The 19,896-nt window shown below is 41.6% G+C and overlaps 1 protein-coding gene across 2 annotated transcripts in view; it reads right to left on the bottom strand.

Annotated features, from left to right (window-relative positions):
• Nucleotides 1-19,896, bottom strand: part of GPC1 (glypican 1) — a 424,667-nt gene that overhangs the window by 56,184 nt on the left and 348,587 nt on the right. For both annotated transcript variants that reach the window (XM_084638609.1, XM_084638608.1), the window contains exon 3: nt 10,029-10,420. In XM_084638609.1, the coding sequence (XP_084494735.1) occupies nt 10,029-10,420 (392 nt within the window). The remainder of the gene's footprint in view (nt 1-10,028; nt 10,421-19,896) is intronic.

The following is a 19,896-nucleotide window of genomic DNA, read 5'->3' as shown; positions in this document are numbered from 1 at the left end:
TAAAAGTTAGAAAGTCTCTCTCACTTTCTTGACACCCTGATACCCTAAACTTGGGGAGAGCAGACACATGTTCATCTTTCCACCAGGGAGGTGACCAGTCACATGTTTGGAGGTACTGAAACATGGAAATTACCACGGTGGCAGCTTCATTATAATAACACCACTTAGTATTTACCTAGTGCTCTTCATGCGAGGATCTCAAAGCACTTTACAAAAGGGGCTGTGTATCATGATACAGATGGGGATTATACAGATTATACAGATGGGGAAACTGAAAATCAGGCTACTTATCTCTGCCCAAAGATAATGAGTACCCAATTGCCCATTAAAATGAGTGGGAACTGAGGATATTCTCTGCCTTTAAAAATGAGGCCATAAAGTGACAAGTCCAAGCTCACAAAGTGAATAAGTGGCCAGCTTGTGAAGGCACACTGTCAGCCATTGCTTTGTACAAGTCTATGCCAGTCTTTCCATTCAGTAATTAGCAGCTTGGTGTGCATTAAACGAGCCAAAGTTTCCACCCTTTCAGATTAAAATTCTAGAAGAAACAGCTGCCAGGTTCACACAAATAGGATCCTTTTAAAGTCTGCTGCTCTGTGTAATCATTTGAGTCATCATTTTGCATCTTCTTCACACAAACAGGTGGTAATGAGCCCATGAGAACATTGTGAGTGAGCTGTAAGCATTATCCAGCACATCAGTCAAGAGACTGAAAAGTCGCGAACTGTATTTTCAAAACATCTTTCAAAGATCAGAAACTAAGCAGAACCCCCCAGCAATGTTTCAGGCAATCGTGATGTTGAGTTTCATCAGCAGTGTCGGAGCCCTGCATTGCCGCAGCCCAGGCAATACCTATCTGTGGACAGAGACAGGACTTTGGTGTCTACTGCTGTCAAGCTTGTTCCCTGCACCAGAACTTTAAAAAAAAATCCCAAAGCCACCAGGTTAAAGTTAAAAAGGGTGAATTATTATTAGGGGTAATCACACTACAGCATGAAGACTCATATTGGCTCAGGAAAAGAACACAGACCAGTCACCATGCTGTTCAGTACAACAAAACAACTGGGTTTTATTTTAATTGACATTAAAATAGAGCAGAATGAATCACAAGTTCAGTTCCCAGTAGCAAGTTGGCTAGGAACCACGATCATCATTTTGAAAAGGCCCTTAATGAGTTTCAATTTGAACTAACTTTCCAGACATCTGGAGACCACTGGCTCCATCTCCCCATCACTTCAGCCATTCGGCTTCCTCCACCTTTCCATGTTTAAGAGTATAGTTCTGTTGATTCCACCTCTTCCTACAAAAGGAGCAGATAATCAAAACCACTTAATCATGTAACATTTGCATTTCTCTATTATTTCCTATTAATCTGATGCAGTTAGCTCCAGCTTTGGAATTTCAGATCTTTCGAAAAAGAGACTCATTGACTTTCTACCATCAGGGGAAGATGTGAGACATACGTTCATGTTTGTCTATGATATCTGTATTATTTATCGGCGCTACTGGTGCATATGCTATTTTATCTTTTAAAAAACTGGCAGTTTCTTGTCCTTAGGTGTTTACCATCTAAATTAATATATGTGAAAAAAGAGACTAAAAAAAATAGGATGAAAAAACAGTGTGGGGTGGGTGGAAATGTAAACCCATCCCAACCAATCCTGTTTGAATTTGTCAAAACAAATACAAACTCCACAGAACGGCTAATTCCTGGTAGGTGTCTGGCAAGAGAACACCAAAAGTATTGGGAAATGGCAAGCAAAGAACCACCCGAATCCTGCAGCTCATTTCTAGAGGGTGGAGATAAAGCAGCTGGCACTTTCCCTGATGTGGTTGGCCTGCTACCACCGTCCACTCTCCAAGGACAGTCCCGTGTAGCTCTCCTGTGTATGTGCAGACATATCATCACCTTGAATGCAGGCTTGGTTTAGCTTTGCCAAACATCCACAGGGTGGGGAGTTTCCACAGCGCAGAGAGGAGTCGTAGAATATGAAATAATAAAGCTCGGCATAAACTTTTTGCACAATGTTCCCATTGCTGATGAGATGAAGCACCTTTTATATCTCACTACCATCCTCTGCCTGTCCACCTGAGGAACCCAGACCCCAGGAGGGCCACCTGCCACGGCCTGGAATGTAGGTGATGTCATGGAGGTGATTCCAATCCTTGAGAGCTAATCATCCCCCAGAACGTACAACCCATTCAAGTCCTGCCTTTAAACACCAACAGATAAATACAATAAAACAGCATGGGCTTTATGTGCTGAGATCTGCAAGAGAGGCCACAGAGAAATGAAATGTCACTTGCTGCCATGTTATATAGATACTGTACCCTCCTGAATGTTTGTGGAAAATTTCACCTCAGTTGTTCTTGAAAGTGAAACACCAGCTTTTAAAGAGGGGGGTGAGGAGTTCTTGATGGCAGAGATTACAAAAGGGCTCTAATACTGCTGGAATCTTTATGCAATAGGCAGCCTTGGGGCAGAACAGCAGTACAGCCTGGACTCATGTTTTACGCTCATAAAAACGGCCATATTGGGTCAGACTGATGGTCCATCTAGCCCATTATCCTGTATCTGACAGTGGCCAGTACCAGAGTTGCAGGAGAGCATTCGGAACAGGGCAGCTGGAGTGATCCAGCCCTGTCTTCCCTTTCCAGCTTCTGACAATCAGAGGTTTAGGGTTGCTATGAGCATGGGGTTGCATCCCTGACTATTCTGGCTAATAGCCATTGATGGGCCTATCTTCCATGAACTTATCTAGTTCTTTTTTAAACCCATATTTTTAAACCCACTTTTTGCCTTCACAACATCACTTGGCAATTAGTTCCACAGGTTAATTGTGCATTGTGTGTAAAAGTACTTCCTCTTGTTTGTGTTAAACCTGCAGCCTATTCATTTCATCTGATGATCCCTGGTTTTTGCAGGGTAAATAACACTTCTCTCCATTTTTTCTACACCGTTCATGATTTTATAAACCTCTGTCATGTCCCCCTTTCTAAGCTGAACAGCCCTGATCTTTTTAGTTTCTCCTTGTATTGAAGCTGTTCCATACCTTTGATCATCTTTGTTGCCCTTCTCTGAAACTTTCCTTGTTCCACTATATCCTCTTTTTGAGATGGGGTGACCAGAACTGAACACAGTATTCAAGGTGTGGGGCTATCATGGATTTATATAACGGCATTATAATATTTTCTGTCTTATTGTCTATCCCTTTCCTAATAGTTCTTAACAATCCTTTAACTCTTTTTGACCGCTGCTGTGAACCGAGTGGAAGTTTTCAGAGAACTATCCCCGGGAACTCCAAGATCTCTTTCTCGAGTGGTAACAGATAATTTTGAACCTAATCACAGATGTGCCTGTGTGGCTACATTTAAACTTATTTAAAGCAACAAGCAGATGCACAGCAGTCTGGTCAGCCAGCCAGCACATTTGGTTTTGCCAGCACAGCTCCAAGCAACGGCTGGCTCATTTGAGGCAGCTGACACATTGGGAAAGGGTACACAAGAACTCTGGGTTTGCAGATGTAAGCTAGCAGCTTGGGTTTATTTCTTAAACAATGTTTCACAGCAATGTAATAACAGATCTAAACGGCACAATGATGGCTTTACAGTGAAAACAGAAAAACTGCACTAGGAGAGAAACCTACCTCAGTGAGGAGGAGCCTACGCAAAGGTCAAGTCAAAGCTATGACACAGTGCTCAGACCAGGTGTATGCTGCTGGTTATAGAGAAGAGATCCCGTAGTGAGAGAACTTTGTTCTGGTTTCTTACTGGTCTTTGTTTTATATTGATATAGCACCTAGCATAATGGGGCCCTGGCCTCTAATTGCTACCTCTGTACAAACAAAAAATGATGGTATTTCTACCTGGCTCAAAAGTGAGGTTATCAAGAATCCTACACCAAGATGGGAGAACAGCCAATGCAAAGGAAATGAAATTTTGACCCCTCTTGGATGTTATAATGTGAGAGCAACAATGCCACCCAATGCTCAATGAAGTAATCATCTTCACTGGTAATTTTTATGGTTACAGGCAACATGCAAGCTATTGAGGCAAGCCTGACACTCTGGACATCAAACACTATTCCCTGATCCTACTTCATCTACAGGGATGCTTGCACGCTGTCCAACACGCAGACTGCGAGCTCTCTGAGGGAAAGACTGTCTTTTCTGTTACCTGTCTGCAAAGCACCTAGCCCAATGGCCCCTGATCTTTGACTGAAGTTCCTAGGCACTACCATAACACAAATAATAAACATAATCCCGCACTGGAATAGTCCTGTTCCTCACATTGTGTATCTCTGCTGTTAGTTTCTACACTTTTTCATACAGCTGTTTATCTTTTACTTGTTTAAATCTAACTTTCTAATTTTGCTTCCTTTTCCCCATGTTATCGACATTATTTTTCTATACTGTGATTTGTTTTTAATTCATTTCCCCATTCCCCTGCATCATCAGGCCAAGAATGGCAAGCACTAGGAACAAGTGTTGTGCCTCTGAGCGGCAACTGGCAGCCTCTGCCTAAGCCTTCCAAACACAAGACTTCCACCTGTTCAAATGAAGCTCTCTCTGAGTCACAGCAAATGCTATTTTGGGGCAGTTGCCAATTCCATAATGAAAGAATGAAAGAAAGGAATCTAAGATAGAAGTGAGATATTTCTTCTCCCTTTCACTGGCATGCAATCTACCATCCAGGCTTTCAAATACTTGTAATGCCATAATAGAGGTAAGTGGGACCTCTCTCATATTGTACAAACCCTATCTTACAATAAAGGAGAGAGTTATAGTGAAGGGTGCCTGGCTGACAGTCAGGTAGAATCAAATTCTCTAGCCGCAGACCAGATATAAAGCTGGAAGCAGGAGTGCAAAGCTTTTCCACACTGCACATTAATATGCACTAGCTCTGAAAGAGGACTATCAGTCTTCACTTCTGTTCAGCCCTTCATCTATCTGCTGACACTGCTAACAAGCATATCCACTGTGCATGTTGCATGCTCACCTGGTCCACTGGCCAATGGACGGAGACTTCCAAAATCATTTTACAGAAGCCACTGAACAGGTAAGTTTTCTATCACTATCAAGATGGAGCCATGTTTGTACCAATAACCAAGGAATGAAAAGCTTCAGATCCCATTGCTATGGTTCAAAGTTTGTCTCAGAGATTATCCCTTAAAACCAAGTGTGATTTACAGTGACTGTAAGGAGAATTAATGGTTATGCCATTTTCTGACAGGCTACTTGCTCCCACCAGACTTCCTATCTCCACTGGTATGTGCAGTTCCTGCTCCAAGCAGGCAGCTTCTATTCCACTTGCATCCCAGCTGAACCTGCCCATCATGTACCTTTCAATCACAGCTAGAGTGGCTGCACACAGAGCCTGCTGGGAGACAAAGGCACAGGAATTGGCTGAAGTGTTGAGTGGATATGAAGTTTGGCAGCTGGTGGCAAGAGAAGAAATGCAACTTTGGCAAAGTGGGGAGGCAGCAGTCTTCAGAAATTACAGAATCCTGCCTGTTGTGCAGTCAGAGACAGTCTGTCTCTCTCTCTCCCCTCCCCATTACGAAGCTCCTCGGAGAGTCCAGTCTGAAAAGCACTATGCTTTCCCCAGCATTGTTTGCATTGCATTTTAAGAGAAGGCATTGTAACAGCTGTAATGAGGATGAAGGATACAAAGATGATATATACTGGTACTGTAAGAGCAGACAAAACAGGTCAAAACCAAGAAGATCAGAGAGGGATCTTGCTCTAAGGGCTCCATCTTGCAATGAATCTCAGGTGGGGCCAGGTCCACTCGTGTGCAGCAGCTTGCAAGTCAGAGGCCAAAAGAGACTGCCAGCTCAAAGAATACATACAAATAAACTTTCTACTATTACTATTCACTGTGTTGTTACTGATCACCTAATTAAACGTGCATCTTACTGAGGAAAACTATGCACTGTGCACACTTAGAATACACTTATTGTCCCTTACAACGTCACTGCTCTTTAACAATTATTTTTCAAACTTAAATGATTATTCAGAGAGGACTAGCCACATGATAAGACCTCAATTTAACAGAAATCAGCAGCTTTTGTTGTTTTGAGTACAAAAAAAGTCAAAACAATTTCTTAAAAATACAAAAAATATTAGTGTATACTAGGGCTGTTAAGTGATTAAAAAATTATCCACGATGAATTGAACTGTTAAACAATAACAGAATACCATTTATTTAAATATTTTTTGATGTTTTCTACATTTTCAAATATATTGATTTCAATTATAACATCCATGCTGATGACGGGTTCTGCTTGATAACAATCCAAAGCAGTGTAGACCGACGCATGTTTGTTTTCATCATGAGAGTCAGATGCCACCAGCAGAAGGTTGATTTTCTTTTTCGGAGGTTTGGATTCTATAGTTCCGCATCAGAGTGTTGCTTTTTTAAGACTTCTGAAAGCATGCTCCACACCTCATCCATCTCAGATTTTGGAAGGCACTTCAGATTCTTAAACCTTGGGTTGAGTGCTGTAGCTATCTTAAGAAATTTCACATAGGTACCTTCATATAAACAACATGTGCTGAGTCATCATCCGAGACTATTATAACATGAAATATATGGCAGAATGCAGGTAAAATAGAGCCGGAGACATACAATTCTCCCCCAAGGAGTTCAGTCACAAATGTAATTAATGCATTTTTTTTTTAAACGAGTGTCATCAGCATGGAAGCATGTCCTCTGGAATGGTGGCCAAAGCATGAAGGGGAATACAAATGTTTAGCACATCTGGCATGTAAATACCTTGCAACGCCGGCTCCAAAAGTCCCAGGCGAACGCCTGTTCTCACTTTCTGGTGACATTGTAAATAAGAAGCAGGCAAAAGCATTTTCTCCTATAAATGTAAACAAACTTGTTTGTCTTAGCAATTGGCTGAATGAGAAGTAGGACGGAATGGATTTGTAGGCGCTGAAGTTTTGCATTGTTTTGTTTTTTGAGTGCAGTTATGTAATAAAAAAAAATCTACCTTTCTAAGTTGCACTTTCATGATAAAGAGATTGCTCTACAGTACTTGTATGAGGTGAACTGAAAAATACTGTTTCTTTTGTTTATCATTTTTACAGTGCAAATATTTGTAATAAAAAATAATAATATAAAGTGAACAGTGTACACATTGTATTCATAGAATCATAGAATATCAGAGTTGGAAGGGACCTCTGGAGGTCATCTAGTCCAACCCCCTGCCCAGAGCAGGACGAATCCCCAACTAAATCATCCCAGCCAGGGCTTTGTCAAGCCTGACCTTAAAAGCTTCTAAGGAAGGGGATTCCACCACCTCCCTAGGTAACGTATTCTTTGTTGTAACTGAAATCAACATATTTGAAAATGTAGAAAAACATCCAAAATATTTAATAAATTTCAAATGGTAGTCTATTGTTTAACAATGTGATTAAATGGAGCTTAATAGCAATTAATTTTTTGAGTCAATCACATAAGTTAACTGCGATTTGTTGACAGCCCTAGTTTATACTTGTCTAACTCAAACTGGTCCAGTGGGTTTTCCATAGAGTTTCTGAGCAAAACATCCACAATTGGTTTGAGACCAAGCATGAAATTTCAGTTCAAATATTATTTTTAAAGGAAGTTCCTGGCTGAAAAGGTTTTTATTCTCAACCTTATTCCTAGCAAAAACCCTATCATCATAAAAACAAAGCAACATAAAACATTTGTGAAATGAAAATTCTGGTTGAAAAACTTGTTCAGATTAAATGGGATTAAAAATTCAGATTAAAAGGCCAATAATCTGAACTGCTCTTTATTTTTGGTTAATGGGGGAATCCAACAGATCACCTGGAATTGGGAATAAATTGAAAGGATCAAATAATTTTCAGGTTAAATTTGCACCCTGTCAGCAAGTTATTAAAAAAGAATCACATCAATGCTCTGACAAAAAGTATTGATGATTATGTACAGTTCGATCGGCCAGATTCTCCACTGCTTTATCTATCCCTTATGCAGTCATTTACTCCTGTGCAAAGAGAGTGCATTTTACAACAGCTGAACACAGTGTAAATGCCTATGCGAGGTGAAAAGCAGTGGTGAACCAGGCCCTATGTTCTCTACATAACTACTGAATATCAAGATATTTGTGAAGCAAAATTTACGTGTCAGCAGTCCAGTCTCCACCTGCCTGTCCTTCAGTGGCGCTACTAGAACTATGCAGAAAATTCCTGAACAAACAGGTGAAACCTGTGGGTTTAATTACAAACTGAACACTTGGGCTGGATTTGCTGAGGTTTTTGAGCTGTTCAGCAAACCAGACCAGTTTTAGAAGTTTCACATGGATGCTGTTTATAAAATAATCATATTTTAAAAAACAGTGGGTTTGATGAGTTTTGTTTTGAAGGACAAATCATCCAGGTTGAAGAAATTTGCATCTGGAGAAGGAACGGAGAGAAGGAAGAGGCAGTGCTACCTTCTCCAGAAGTTCATACTTTTATCAGCTGATCAGAAATTTGATCATTTTTCACACAGTTTAATTGTACCTTGTTTCATAAAGTGCTGCTGAAATGATTAAGAGAACTTAGAAGCATGGCAGTGGAATCAAATACTCAGAGTTTAAAATCCACATTGTACATATGAGAGTGTGTAAAAACCGATATACATCAACATAACACAAAATGATATTCCATTTCAAAAACAACTGGTGCTGAAAATGAATCAGTTTATGAACAGCTATGGCTGCGTTTATGCAAGGAAAAGAGAATGGGGAACTCCAGGGACAAGGAAAAGGAAAAAAAAACTTGTCAGCCACTCACCTTATCCCCTCAGACCCACCTAACCAGGGCTAAAGTTAGATTCGGGTGCATAAAGCTGAAACTCTCAGCAGTTCAAAGGATTTATGAAAAAATATTTTACTTCTGTCTCTTTTAATGTATACCATTTTCCTCTTATATCTGCTGTAAGTACCATGAGAGTGCAATGTTAATAAGATGTGCAAAGGCTTTTGTGTAGCTGAACAGTTTTATAGTAACGCATTGATAAATAAAAGGATTTGTCACTGTTAACACATTAACATGTCTCTCTGAGATCTAAGTCTGGACTCACTGTAGCAAATAATGCTGTCCTCTTCCAAGCATTTTCTTTCCAGGAATTTAATTGGTATTTCAATTTTTGCATTCATTGTTTAGTCACACCCTGATCCGTATCCCTGCCAATTGCCATCTTTACATGAAGTATGCAAGTAATTTTATAAAATGGATTTTCCAGTTTTCATCTGTAGACCATGGAACAACTACATCACACTACCTCTGTAAAAAGCCTGAATACCTTGTGCGAGTATGATAGGCTCCCTCCTGCTCTGAAAGGTTCCTCTTGTACCAGAGGATGCATACAATTTTATCCTACAAAAACGTCACATTCAATAGCATTAATTTACATGTATAGTGCACCCTCCATCCCCAAAGACCCCAATGCACTTTACAAACTTGCCCTCTCTGTACATACACTGTATAAATACACACTGCTATAGATATGGAGACAAGAATCACCCCCCACTGACATGCACCTCCTGCACGCATTGCCAGCATGTTCTTTGAAAGTCAGTTTTCCATGCTTTACATCATATCACCACCAAGGAGGAAAATAACACAATGTGATGTAAAGGCATGGCGATATCTTTGCCAGGAAAGTCCGGGGAATATATACAAGCAACCCAACAACTATACAATTTGGATGACTAAAGCTTCCCCGGCAGCATGCCACATAGGTTAAACTGATGTAAAGTCTGGTTTGTGGGGAATTGCACCTCCATTCTCCTACTTTGTCAGTATTTATAACAGCCCCAGTTTACTATTTGACAGATGACCCTCAGTCAATTGTTTATACAAGCAAAGGATGTTCACTATCAACAAGTCTGCCTGCTTACTAACGATGAAGATTTAAGAAAAACAGCACAACAATCCAATACTCATCAGCAGGAAAGAGGGTCCTGGAAGTGTTAGGTGGGGAAGGATACCGGGGTGGATACAGAGAAGATTTGTCTCATGACCTACCTGAGAGACCTTTCTGACAACATCACTGCCCACGCTAAGCCCCTGTACATAGGAGCGCACTGCGATGAAAGCTCTCGTCGCCTTCAGCTTCAGGTCCCTCGGAATTTCTCCAAAGGGTTTGTGCTGCTCAGAGTGTTTCACCATGCAGTCCAGGTACTCGTCAGTGATGTGGTACTGGGGATTCACCAGCTTGAAGAGGCGCTCCAGCAGGCGTGTCCAGAACTCATTGAGGGCCTCTTCCAGGTTGATGTTGGAGCCCCGGTAATAGCGTCGTAGCTCACTGTACAAGTCCTTGAAGAGCTTGATGTTCTGGCTGTACAGCTCTCCATATGTGCTAGGAAAAGTGTCATAGAGGGCTTTCTCTGACTTGTTCAACAAATCCTGGAAATAACCTGCAAAAAGAGGGAAAAGAAGAGGGTGACAGATCAACAGGAGAACTAGAAATCTCTACCAGGCCAGTCTAAAGACACCTATTTGGTTGCACCACTCAGGAGGCTGAGAAAAAGGAGCCAAGGGCAGCTTTTCCTCTTATCTTTTGAGTGAACTCCTCTTCCACCCATAATTTTAAGTCTTGAGCTGTTGTTAAAAGGACAGAGCAGGGTATGCACCACAACCAGCATGTAAGAGTGGTCTGCTGCCACCTTGCTCCTTCCCTCTATCAACATCTAAAAAAATATCAAGTGCAAGCTCTGGATATGTTCCTAAAAATCTGCTGTGCAGAGTGCAGTGTTCTGCCACTAAGCTTTCAGAGTCACATTTCTCCTTGGTTACTGCCTGGCCAAGCAAAGCAACCAATATAGCTAGGGCAGAAGTTAATGGCCAAGGGGATCCACATGGAAGTGCCCATCCTCAGCCTGCAGAAGTTCTTCTGAAACAATGAATGGTTACAGCAAAATGAAAGTTCAGTAATCCTACTTCTGCCTGTTTAATTGCTCTGGGTAATGTATATAAATCACTGTTAAATCAGTCTGACAAAGGGCTGTCAGGACTGAAGATGCTAAAAGCTTCTCTTCTGTGCAGCCACTGCGTGACAAGAACTCGTATGAACAAGTTAACAATCCCGTTTCAGAGATTGCACCAGAATTAACACACACACACACAAAATTGTTCAAACAATTCTTGAAACCTGGATGCTTGCTCAGAGTTTGAGAGATGCAAGACAAGTGCTTGATACAGTATAAAACATTTGTATTTGATAAAAGCAGCAAATTAACTTTGTATTATCCGTGATCTCATTAACAATAAATGACAACAAATTTTATATTTCTTTCAACCCATATTGCCACAATGCTTCTGCAGTTAAAGCTGAGATAGTGTTTTCTTTCAAAGAATTTGTAGGATATTAAATATTAAGGCCCCAAACAGCAAGACGCTTAAGCTAGGATTTAACTTTAAGCACATGCATAATCTCTTCCATATTAGCAAACCATTTAAGCACATGCTCACCTGAGCAGTAACTTTAATGTTGACTTCAGTGGGACTACCCAAGTGAGTAAAGCCACCAGCGTTTGACCCTCAGGAAGTAAACTACTGCATAAACTCTCATTCACTTCCAGAAGATTTTTAAAAATTATATAATTTTTTCAGTAATGCACAGAAAGCAGGGTTGCACATTTAAATTAAGTTAGTAAAGATAGACAGTCCTAACAGTTGTCAGGTAAACAGGAAAAACTGGAAGTAGGGCATTCTATAAACACATAAATCTAGTAACATTTGGTAATGGATCTCAGCCACCATCGATCTCAGGAATTTTTTAATCCATTAAGGAGAATGTTAATGTTTAATGATGTTAATGATTAAAAAAACTAAAAGATCTCTTTAAAAAAATTATTGCCGTTAATTAGGTTAGCACCCCAAACTCCCTCCTGCACCCCAACCCCCTGCCCCAGCCCTGAGCCCCTCCCAGAGCCAGCACCCCATACCCCCTCCTGCACCCCAAGCCTCAGCCCTGAGGCCCCCTCCTGCAACCAAACCTCCTGCTCCAGCCCTGACCCCCCTCCCAGAGCTTGCACTCCTTACCCCCTACTGCACCCAACCCCCCTGCCCCAGGCTCAGCTCAGAGCCTCCTCCCACACTGCGAACTCCTTGGCCCAGCCCAGAGCCCTCACCCACTCCGAACCCCAACCCCCTGCCCCAGCCACCGGTGAAAGTGAGTAAGGGTGGGGGAGAGCAAGCAACGGGAGGTGGGTGTGTGGAGTGAGTGAGTGGGGCAGGACCTCAGGGAAGGGGCAGGGTAGATCCCTTAAATTCAAAAAGTGATCTTGGGCATAAAAAGGTTGGAGACCACTGGGTTAGACTAACACCTGTTAGGCATGGTCTAGGAGCTTTACTTGGTCCTGTCTCAGTGCAGGGGGCTTTAAATGTCATTAAATGGCACCTGGAGACTCCAGAAACAGAAAATGAAGACTATATCCAGTTCAGGCAACAGGAAAATGTAGATAAATGGAGTGTACTGCAAATATTCCTTTAGGAATATGAGTGGGGCACCCGAGACACCACCCTTCTCATTTCCAGACCTCAATTTTGCATTTCATTCAAAAGATTGAACCTCCACAACCAACCGTCTCCTCCTAGCACCATGCCAGAGCAGTGACTGAGAGGTTACTAGAGGAAAGATTCCCACCTCCTGAATTGTCAACACCATCTTGTTTTCCCCCTAGAAGTCTCCCATTCATCCAGCTACTGTCCAGGCTGGACACTGCTTATCTTGGGAGCCCTAACAAGATCCCTGTACAATATAGCATGTTCAAGTCACACACAGCATGGTGATGTGTACCAATGTGCCTGAATGGGACGGAGCCCTTACTTGTCACAGAGTGCACTTGTTCAGGATGGTACTTGACCTTAACCAGCTGGTGATCTTTCCCATTCCTGCTGTCGCTACACAAAACATAATTGCTAGCTGATCCTCTCCATGTGACTTTAACGTTTAAAGTTTCTCTTTGGTACAGCAGTGGAACCTGAGTGATTAGGCTGATTTCCTATCTATCCTTCCTCTCTGCTTGTTTTCTGCTTCTACACTCTACCTAACAAGTATTCCTGTTGTGCTTCAGGTCATGTGGTTTGATGAGTGTGTTCTGTGACCTATGAGGATGGATGGGTAACTGAGAACTGCAGAGATTTCTCTCTATAAAGAATGTTCAAATTGAGTATATATGTGGCACAAGTCATTTATAAGGAGGGACCTATAACTGTAGAACTGTGGATTAACAAAGTAATCCAACCCCCCGGTGGAACGTACACACGCAGAGGTCACTGGTCATCCTGTATTCATTAGTGTTCTGTGTGCAGTAGCTTTGACAGGAAGAAATATTGCCAAGTCCAGAGAACTCAGGGGCTCTGGTAATTAGGCTTCCGAAGTGTAGTTGACTAATGGGCACCTTAGCACTGGCTAGAAATAACTACCTGTGAAAGAAATATGGGGCACAGGAGAGTGTGTCGAAATAAAAAGCTGGAAGATGACAGTTCTGCTATAGGAAATCAGGGAGAATGTTTTTAAAAAATACCTGGTCTCTCTTCCCAAGATTTAAATAACTGGAGTTCTGAGCAGCAGCGTGTCTAGTGGGGAGAGAACAAGACAGGGGCCCATGAAGTACCAAGTTCTGATCCTGACTGCTACCGTCTGCTACTTCTATTCTACCCTCAGATAACAAGTGCTAAATCTCACCTGTGCATCTGATGAGAGAAATTATGTTTATGAAGGCGAAGGAATACGAGTGCAAAGGCATGTGCTGGTGTTGGCTGGCGCTGTCTGAGGGAGGTATTTAATCTCACTCTATCACTCTCATCACCATAGTATCTGAGAATGTCACAAACATTATGAATTTAGCATCCCGAGCCCCTGTGAGGTAAGGAAATAAGTATCAACATCCCCACGTTACAGATGGGGAAAGTGAGGCAGAGAGGGTGTGACCTGCTCAAGATCACATAAAGTGAGCAGTGCAGATAGGATGAAAACTCAGGCATTTCTGGGTTATAATCTTCTGCTCTGTTCACTAGACAGCTCTGTCTATCAGCACTCGAGATATCTAAACCCTCGATAGGTAGGGCAGATGTTTTAAGTACTTTTCTTTTTTAAAAAAATATTGTCATGGGTGGTTGGTGCAGAAAGGTTTCAGCATCCGGAGAGGAGGTCTCTCTGAAGAAGTAGTGGGGGAAGGCAGCTCTAAGTTTGAGATGAAATTGCTTGTTATGGGGATCACTGCAAATGGTCTTAATTCTTTCCCTTGCCCACCAAGTGCTCTCCCAGGCTGTGTTGGTGCACTCTCCATCTCATTCTCCTTTGAGTCCTGGTGCTCCTTTCCCTCTTTAAAAATAATCTTGGAGCTCAGCTGTATCTGTGCCGCACAGTGAAATGCATACAGTGGATTTTGCAGAGCTCCAAAACTCACAAGACTAGGAGCCGTGGGGTGTCAGAGGCTCCTTTTTGGGACAAGTCCTACAACAATTCACTGGGGCAGTGCTGTGCCAAGACTAAGATCAGACACAGATGGGTCTGGGGATTGATAGCGGGGCAGTAGCTAGCCAGCCAGCGATACTGAAACTGGAAAACAACACCATTTCAATGTAATTGTCTGTGACACCCATGCAAAACTGGGACATTCCCAGGGAATTAAACTATCTGGACACTCTAACGTTTGGCTTTGCCTCAGCAGAGTCTGTCAGTCATGTTCAAATATTTATTAGCAGCCACATTTTAAAACCTGGCTACTGACTGTGAGTGACTCACTGCCTGGGGGCACCACGTGAGACACTTAAAGGCTGATTTTATCCAGAGGCACTAAGCATCGGCAGCTCCCACTGACCTAAAAAGGGGATACTCAGCACATCTGAAAAACAAGCCTTAATGTCTCAAGCTGGGCACCCAAAACAGAATCACTCTCAAATCAGTGGCCACTACTTAAAGTTTCCAGCCTAGTTTTATATGATTTAAATTTCTCTAGAGACTATATGGCAACCCCCATTTTCTCATGTTCTCTGTATATATCTGTCTATCTTCCTACTGTATTTTCCACTGCATGCATCTGTTGAAATGGGCTTTAGCCCACATAAGCTTATGCTCAAATAAATTTGTTAGTCTCTAAGGTGCAACAAGTACTCCTCATTCTTTATAGAGACTATGAGACTCATAGACTTTAAGGCCAGAAGGGACCAAAATGATTATCTAGTTTGACCCCCTGCACATGGCAGGCCACAGAACCTCACCGATCCACTCCTGTAATACACCCCTAACTTCTGGCTGAGTTACTGAAGTCCTTGAATCATGATTTAAAGACTTCGAGTTACAGAGAATCCACCAGTTATACTAGTTTAAACCTGCAAGTGGTCCATGGCCCAGACTACAGAGGAAGGCGAAATAACTCCAGGCCATTATCATCATTTAATATATAAACTGCAGTAGCACCAGAGGCCTCTTTTTAAAAAAAATTATTAATTTTATACCCTGGTTCATCTCACCAGATTAAAATCTATTCCTTTCTTGAAAGATATCCTCTCAATGCCTGTGCGCAGCCAACATGCTGCTAAAGGGCCCTTGCAGTCATCCAAGGCATCTGTAAAAGTAACTCGTAATGGAGGGTCCTTGACATGGAGAAAAATCAGATGCTGATCCCATTAGCAAGTGCTTAGCTGAAGATCTCATTTTAATGAGTAGTGAAAGGGCTTTACGAGCTGGTTGTCCTAACACATAGTTTATCAAATACACTCACCTTGAATTGCTTATCAAGATGAATAGCAATTCAGCTACTTTCTTCTTCTTGTGGCAATCTCCCACTGAAAGATCCTCATTTCTCCTTTGTTTGCCCTTATCACAAGAGAGGCGATGGAGGGAAGCTATCACTCCTGAGGGCAGGCTGGGCAGGCCTGGGTCTACTATCTCACCGCTTGTGAGTCTCTGGAAGCTGTTTATAATTAGAGTTGCCAACCCTCCATGATTGTCCTGGAGTCTCCAGGAATTAAAAATTATGTCATGTGATGAAACCTCAAGTAATATGTCCAACCAAAATTGGCAGCCATATGTTTATTCTGTAACTTTGCCCTTTAATAATTTTAGGTTTCAGAGTAACAGCCGTGTTAGTCTGTATTCGCAAAAAGAAAAGGAGTACTTGTGGCACCTTAGAGACTAACCAATTTATTTGAGCATGAGCTTTCGTGAGCTACAGCTCACTTCATCGGATGCATACCGTGGAAACTGCAGCAGACTATTATTGCTAGACCTTCAATGGTAGCAGAAGATGATTTTATCTCTGTTGTCATAAAGTTATCACTGTTTCTGCATCCTGCCAGTGACCTGACGGCTGTTAATGGAGGTATTAAAGTTTTCATTTCACTGAAAGGCCTTGACCACACTGACTGTTCCACTGTGAGCAATTAAAATGTTAGTATTGGCCTGTGCATAATGGACATGAGCTTCCATACAAGTAATTCCACTTCACTTCCATTTATCCACCCTGCTATATCTACATGCAGCAGTAAAGTGCATTGCTCCCAGTAACCTATAACAGAAGCTTTGGCATAACAGTGGTTTCTGGGAGATTTCACCCAGTGGCTTGTGCACTGTGGGATGGCACTAACAGGACTACTTACAACGTGCCAGCGCTTCTCATCTACACCAGCCGAAGTGAAGAAGTCAATCATTATTTAGAGTTACTCGCAGCAGATCTAACAAATGGTCTAAAGCACACACACCTTGACAATGTTTGTAACAAATATCTGCATAGAGGCTCAGTATGCTATGGACAACGGATGTTATTTAGCATGAAAAAAATTCTCCAGGGTAGAAGAGGCCTTAGGGAGGGAGTATGGTCTAGTGGCTAATGCATGGTACTGAGAGTAAGGTGTTATGGCTTCTATTCTTGGCTTTGCAACTAACTCCGTGTGGTCTTCGGCAACTTATGTAACTTTTGTGTTCCCTTTTTTTGCTGTCTGTAAAATGGGTGGGCTAATATTTACATTTCACCCACAGAGAGGTTGTGGAGTTTAATTGATGCTTGTAAAACCAATGGAATTTAGAAGATGCTCTGTTAGCTTAAAGTGTTTTTAATGTAAAATTTCAAGTATCCGTTTACAATTTAATAAGATTGCATTCAAGCTCTCCTTCTTGTATAATCAGTGTTCTTTTTGTGGCAACTGATGTTTGCTGCACAAGTTGATAAGTGATCCTGGTATTAAATGGCAACTTGCCATTCATCACAAGAAGGAAAACAACAACAAATGCAGACCGATTTGTCAATTCAAGGAAAGGCTGCTTTTTCTGTTCACTACAAGAGAAACAAGATGTATATCTTTCTGTCAAAAAACGGGAAACTGCTCCTTGAAAAAGTCCAATCTAATTAAGAGCTGATGAACTATTACTTCTCACCTAGGTAGGAAAATTCAAATTACAATTAGCTCATTTGCAGAAGGTTTAAGTTATTCTGGATTTCACACACTGATAAAAAAAATACCTACACTAGTTAGGGAAAATTAATTAGCAATTAGGCCCAAACGTGTGGCTGACAAATAGCCAATCTGGCACAGAACGTAAATGTCCACCTTGCAGTGTGTATTAGGCACTCAGGCCTCAGATTTGTCAGGAGAGATGGTACAGCAGCTTGTATTAATTACCACAATAATCAGCTCAGTCTGATTTGCTCAGGCATCCTAAATCATCCAGTATATATTGTGCATTGCCTGCAGAAGTAACACAGGTATTGTCATAGTAGCATTACATCTTCTCATGAACATAGCCTCTGCCCATACTAGTAACTAGTAACCTTGATTCAGCAAGGTATTTAAGCATGTGTGTAGTCCTAACAACTTTAATGAGAGCGTTAATATGTTTAACCACCTTGCTGAAACAGGACCTAGAGACACTAATCCGTACTACAGGTTTCAGAGTAACAGCCGTGTTAGTCTGTATTCGCAAAAAGAAAAGGAGGACTTGTGGCACCTTAGAGACTAACCAATTTATTTGAGCAATAGCTCATTACCAGCAGGAGAGTGAGTTTGTGTGTGTATGGGGGTGGGGGGGATGTGAGAACCTGGATTTGTGCAGGAAATAGCCCAGCTTGATTGTCATGCACATTGTGTAAAGAGTTGTCACTTTGGATGGGCTATCACCAGCAGGAGAGTGAATTTGTGTGGGGGGGTGGAGGGTGAGAAAACCTGGATTTGTGCTGGAAATCACTTTAGATAAGCTATTACCAGCAGGACAGTGGGGTAGGAATAGGTATTGTTTCATATTCTCTGTGTATATATAAAGCCTGCTGCAGTTTCCACGATATGCATCTGAGGAAGTGAGCTGTAGCTCACGAAAGCTTATGCTCTAATAAATTGGTTAGTCTCTAAGGTGCCACAAGTCCTCCTTTTCTTAATCCGTACTAATTTCAGATAGGGACACTAATTGATACTACTGCTTTTAAAAAAGAAACAAAACTCTCTAAAATGATCTGAAACAAAAGGTCAGGCTACCTGAACCATGGGTAAAAGACGGCTAGGGAAATAAGGTAATTAAACCCAACGCCTTCCTCAGCCAAAGAGCTCATAAAATGTGCTACAGGTGGGTTTCCTCTACAGTATTGCCAACTTCAATCATTCAAAAATCGTGAATCAAAAAGAACCACAAAATTGCCTTAAAAATCATGACATTTTTAAATGATATATTTTGAGTTCTGTAGATTTCCCTTCTGATTCTTGAGCCTTTAAGATCTGCATTTTCAAGTTATTCTCCACAAGCAAGAGAGCTAGACACTAACTTTTTAAAAAAGAAAATAAAGAAGAAAACGGATTGACAGGTTTCAGAGTAGCAGCTGTATTAGTCTGTATTCGCAAAAAGAAAAGGAGTACTTGTGGCACCTTAGAGACTAACCAATTTATTTGAGCACTTTAGAGACTAACCAATTTATTTGAGCATAAGCTTTTGTGTGCTCAGCTCACGAAAGCTTATGCTCAAATAAATTGGTTAGTCTCTAAGGTGCCACTAGTACTCCTTTTCTTTTTGCGAAAACTGATTGAGATTCTCAAAGTCTCAGATGACTCCAGAACTTGGGACCTTAAGAAAAAACACCAAATATCACAAGATTCAGGATGAAATTGCAAGAGCTGGCAAATTTTGAAGGTCTCTATCAGTAAGAGACACTCCTGCACAAGTCAAGAGGTATTTAAGAAAGTTTCTCTCCCTCAAACTGTAAGAGCTCTGCAGGTGGCAAATGTACTTTACTCACAAGGCAAATCTGAGTGGGGGTCTCTCTTGTATACATCCTTACCCTCTTCTAGTCTTAGGAGGCCTGCAAAGAATGAGACACGGGCTCCTTATCAAGTATCCAGAAGCCCTGCCTCAATCACATCACAAAACCCTCAGGCTGAGCCCCTGCCATTCTTAGAGATTTCACTACATAGCTAAATTAACCGAAGTGTTTTCCTTCAACTCACCTGTTGAAGGCCTTGATTTAGTTGCTGCACATTTACCAAAGTTTTCTCTATGGGCAAATCCTTCCTCAATCATGAGCTTTATGAACTTAGCAACAAAATAACTCACACAAGCTCAGTTGTAGGGGATTTTCTAAAACTAATAATTCAGACAAATGAAACCCAATTTCCTCTGGGACAATGCTTCTCAGCGAGGGCTATTTGTGTCCCAAACTTCACCGTTCAAACTCCCGCTGTAAAACTGTTAAAAGGAAGTCACCAGAAATGGAAGTGGGTCCCCCCTCCCCCAACTCTCGTGCTCAAAACCAACAATATCATTTTTGCTCAAATGAAATTCAACTTTAGACAGATGCTAAGTCTGGAAAACTGTCTGAAATATAAACGTCCAGAAACTTACAAACAAAAGAAAACTAGGGTGGTACATTGGAAACCACTACGCAACCTTGACTAGCGCCACTGT

Source organism: Lepidochelys olivacea (genome assembly GCF_965140295.1).
Source record: "Lepidochelys olivacea isolate rLepOli2 genome assembly, chromosome: 9".
Classification (NCBI taxonomy): domain Eukaryota; kingdom Metazoa; phylum Chordata; order Testudines; family Cheloniidae; genus Lepidochelys; species Lepidochelys olivacea.
Note: the sequence above shows the minus strand (reverse complement) of the source record. Positions and strands in the feature narration are given on the sequence as shown.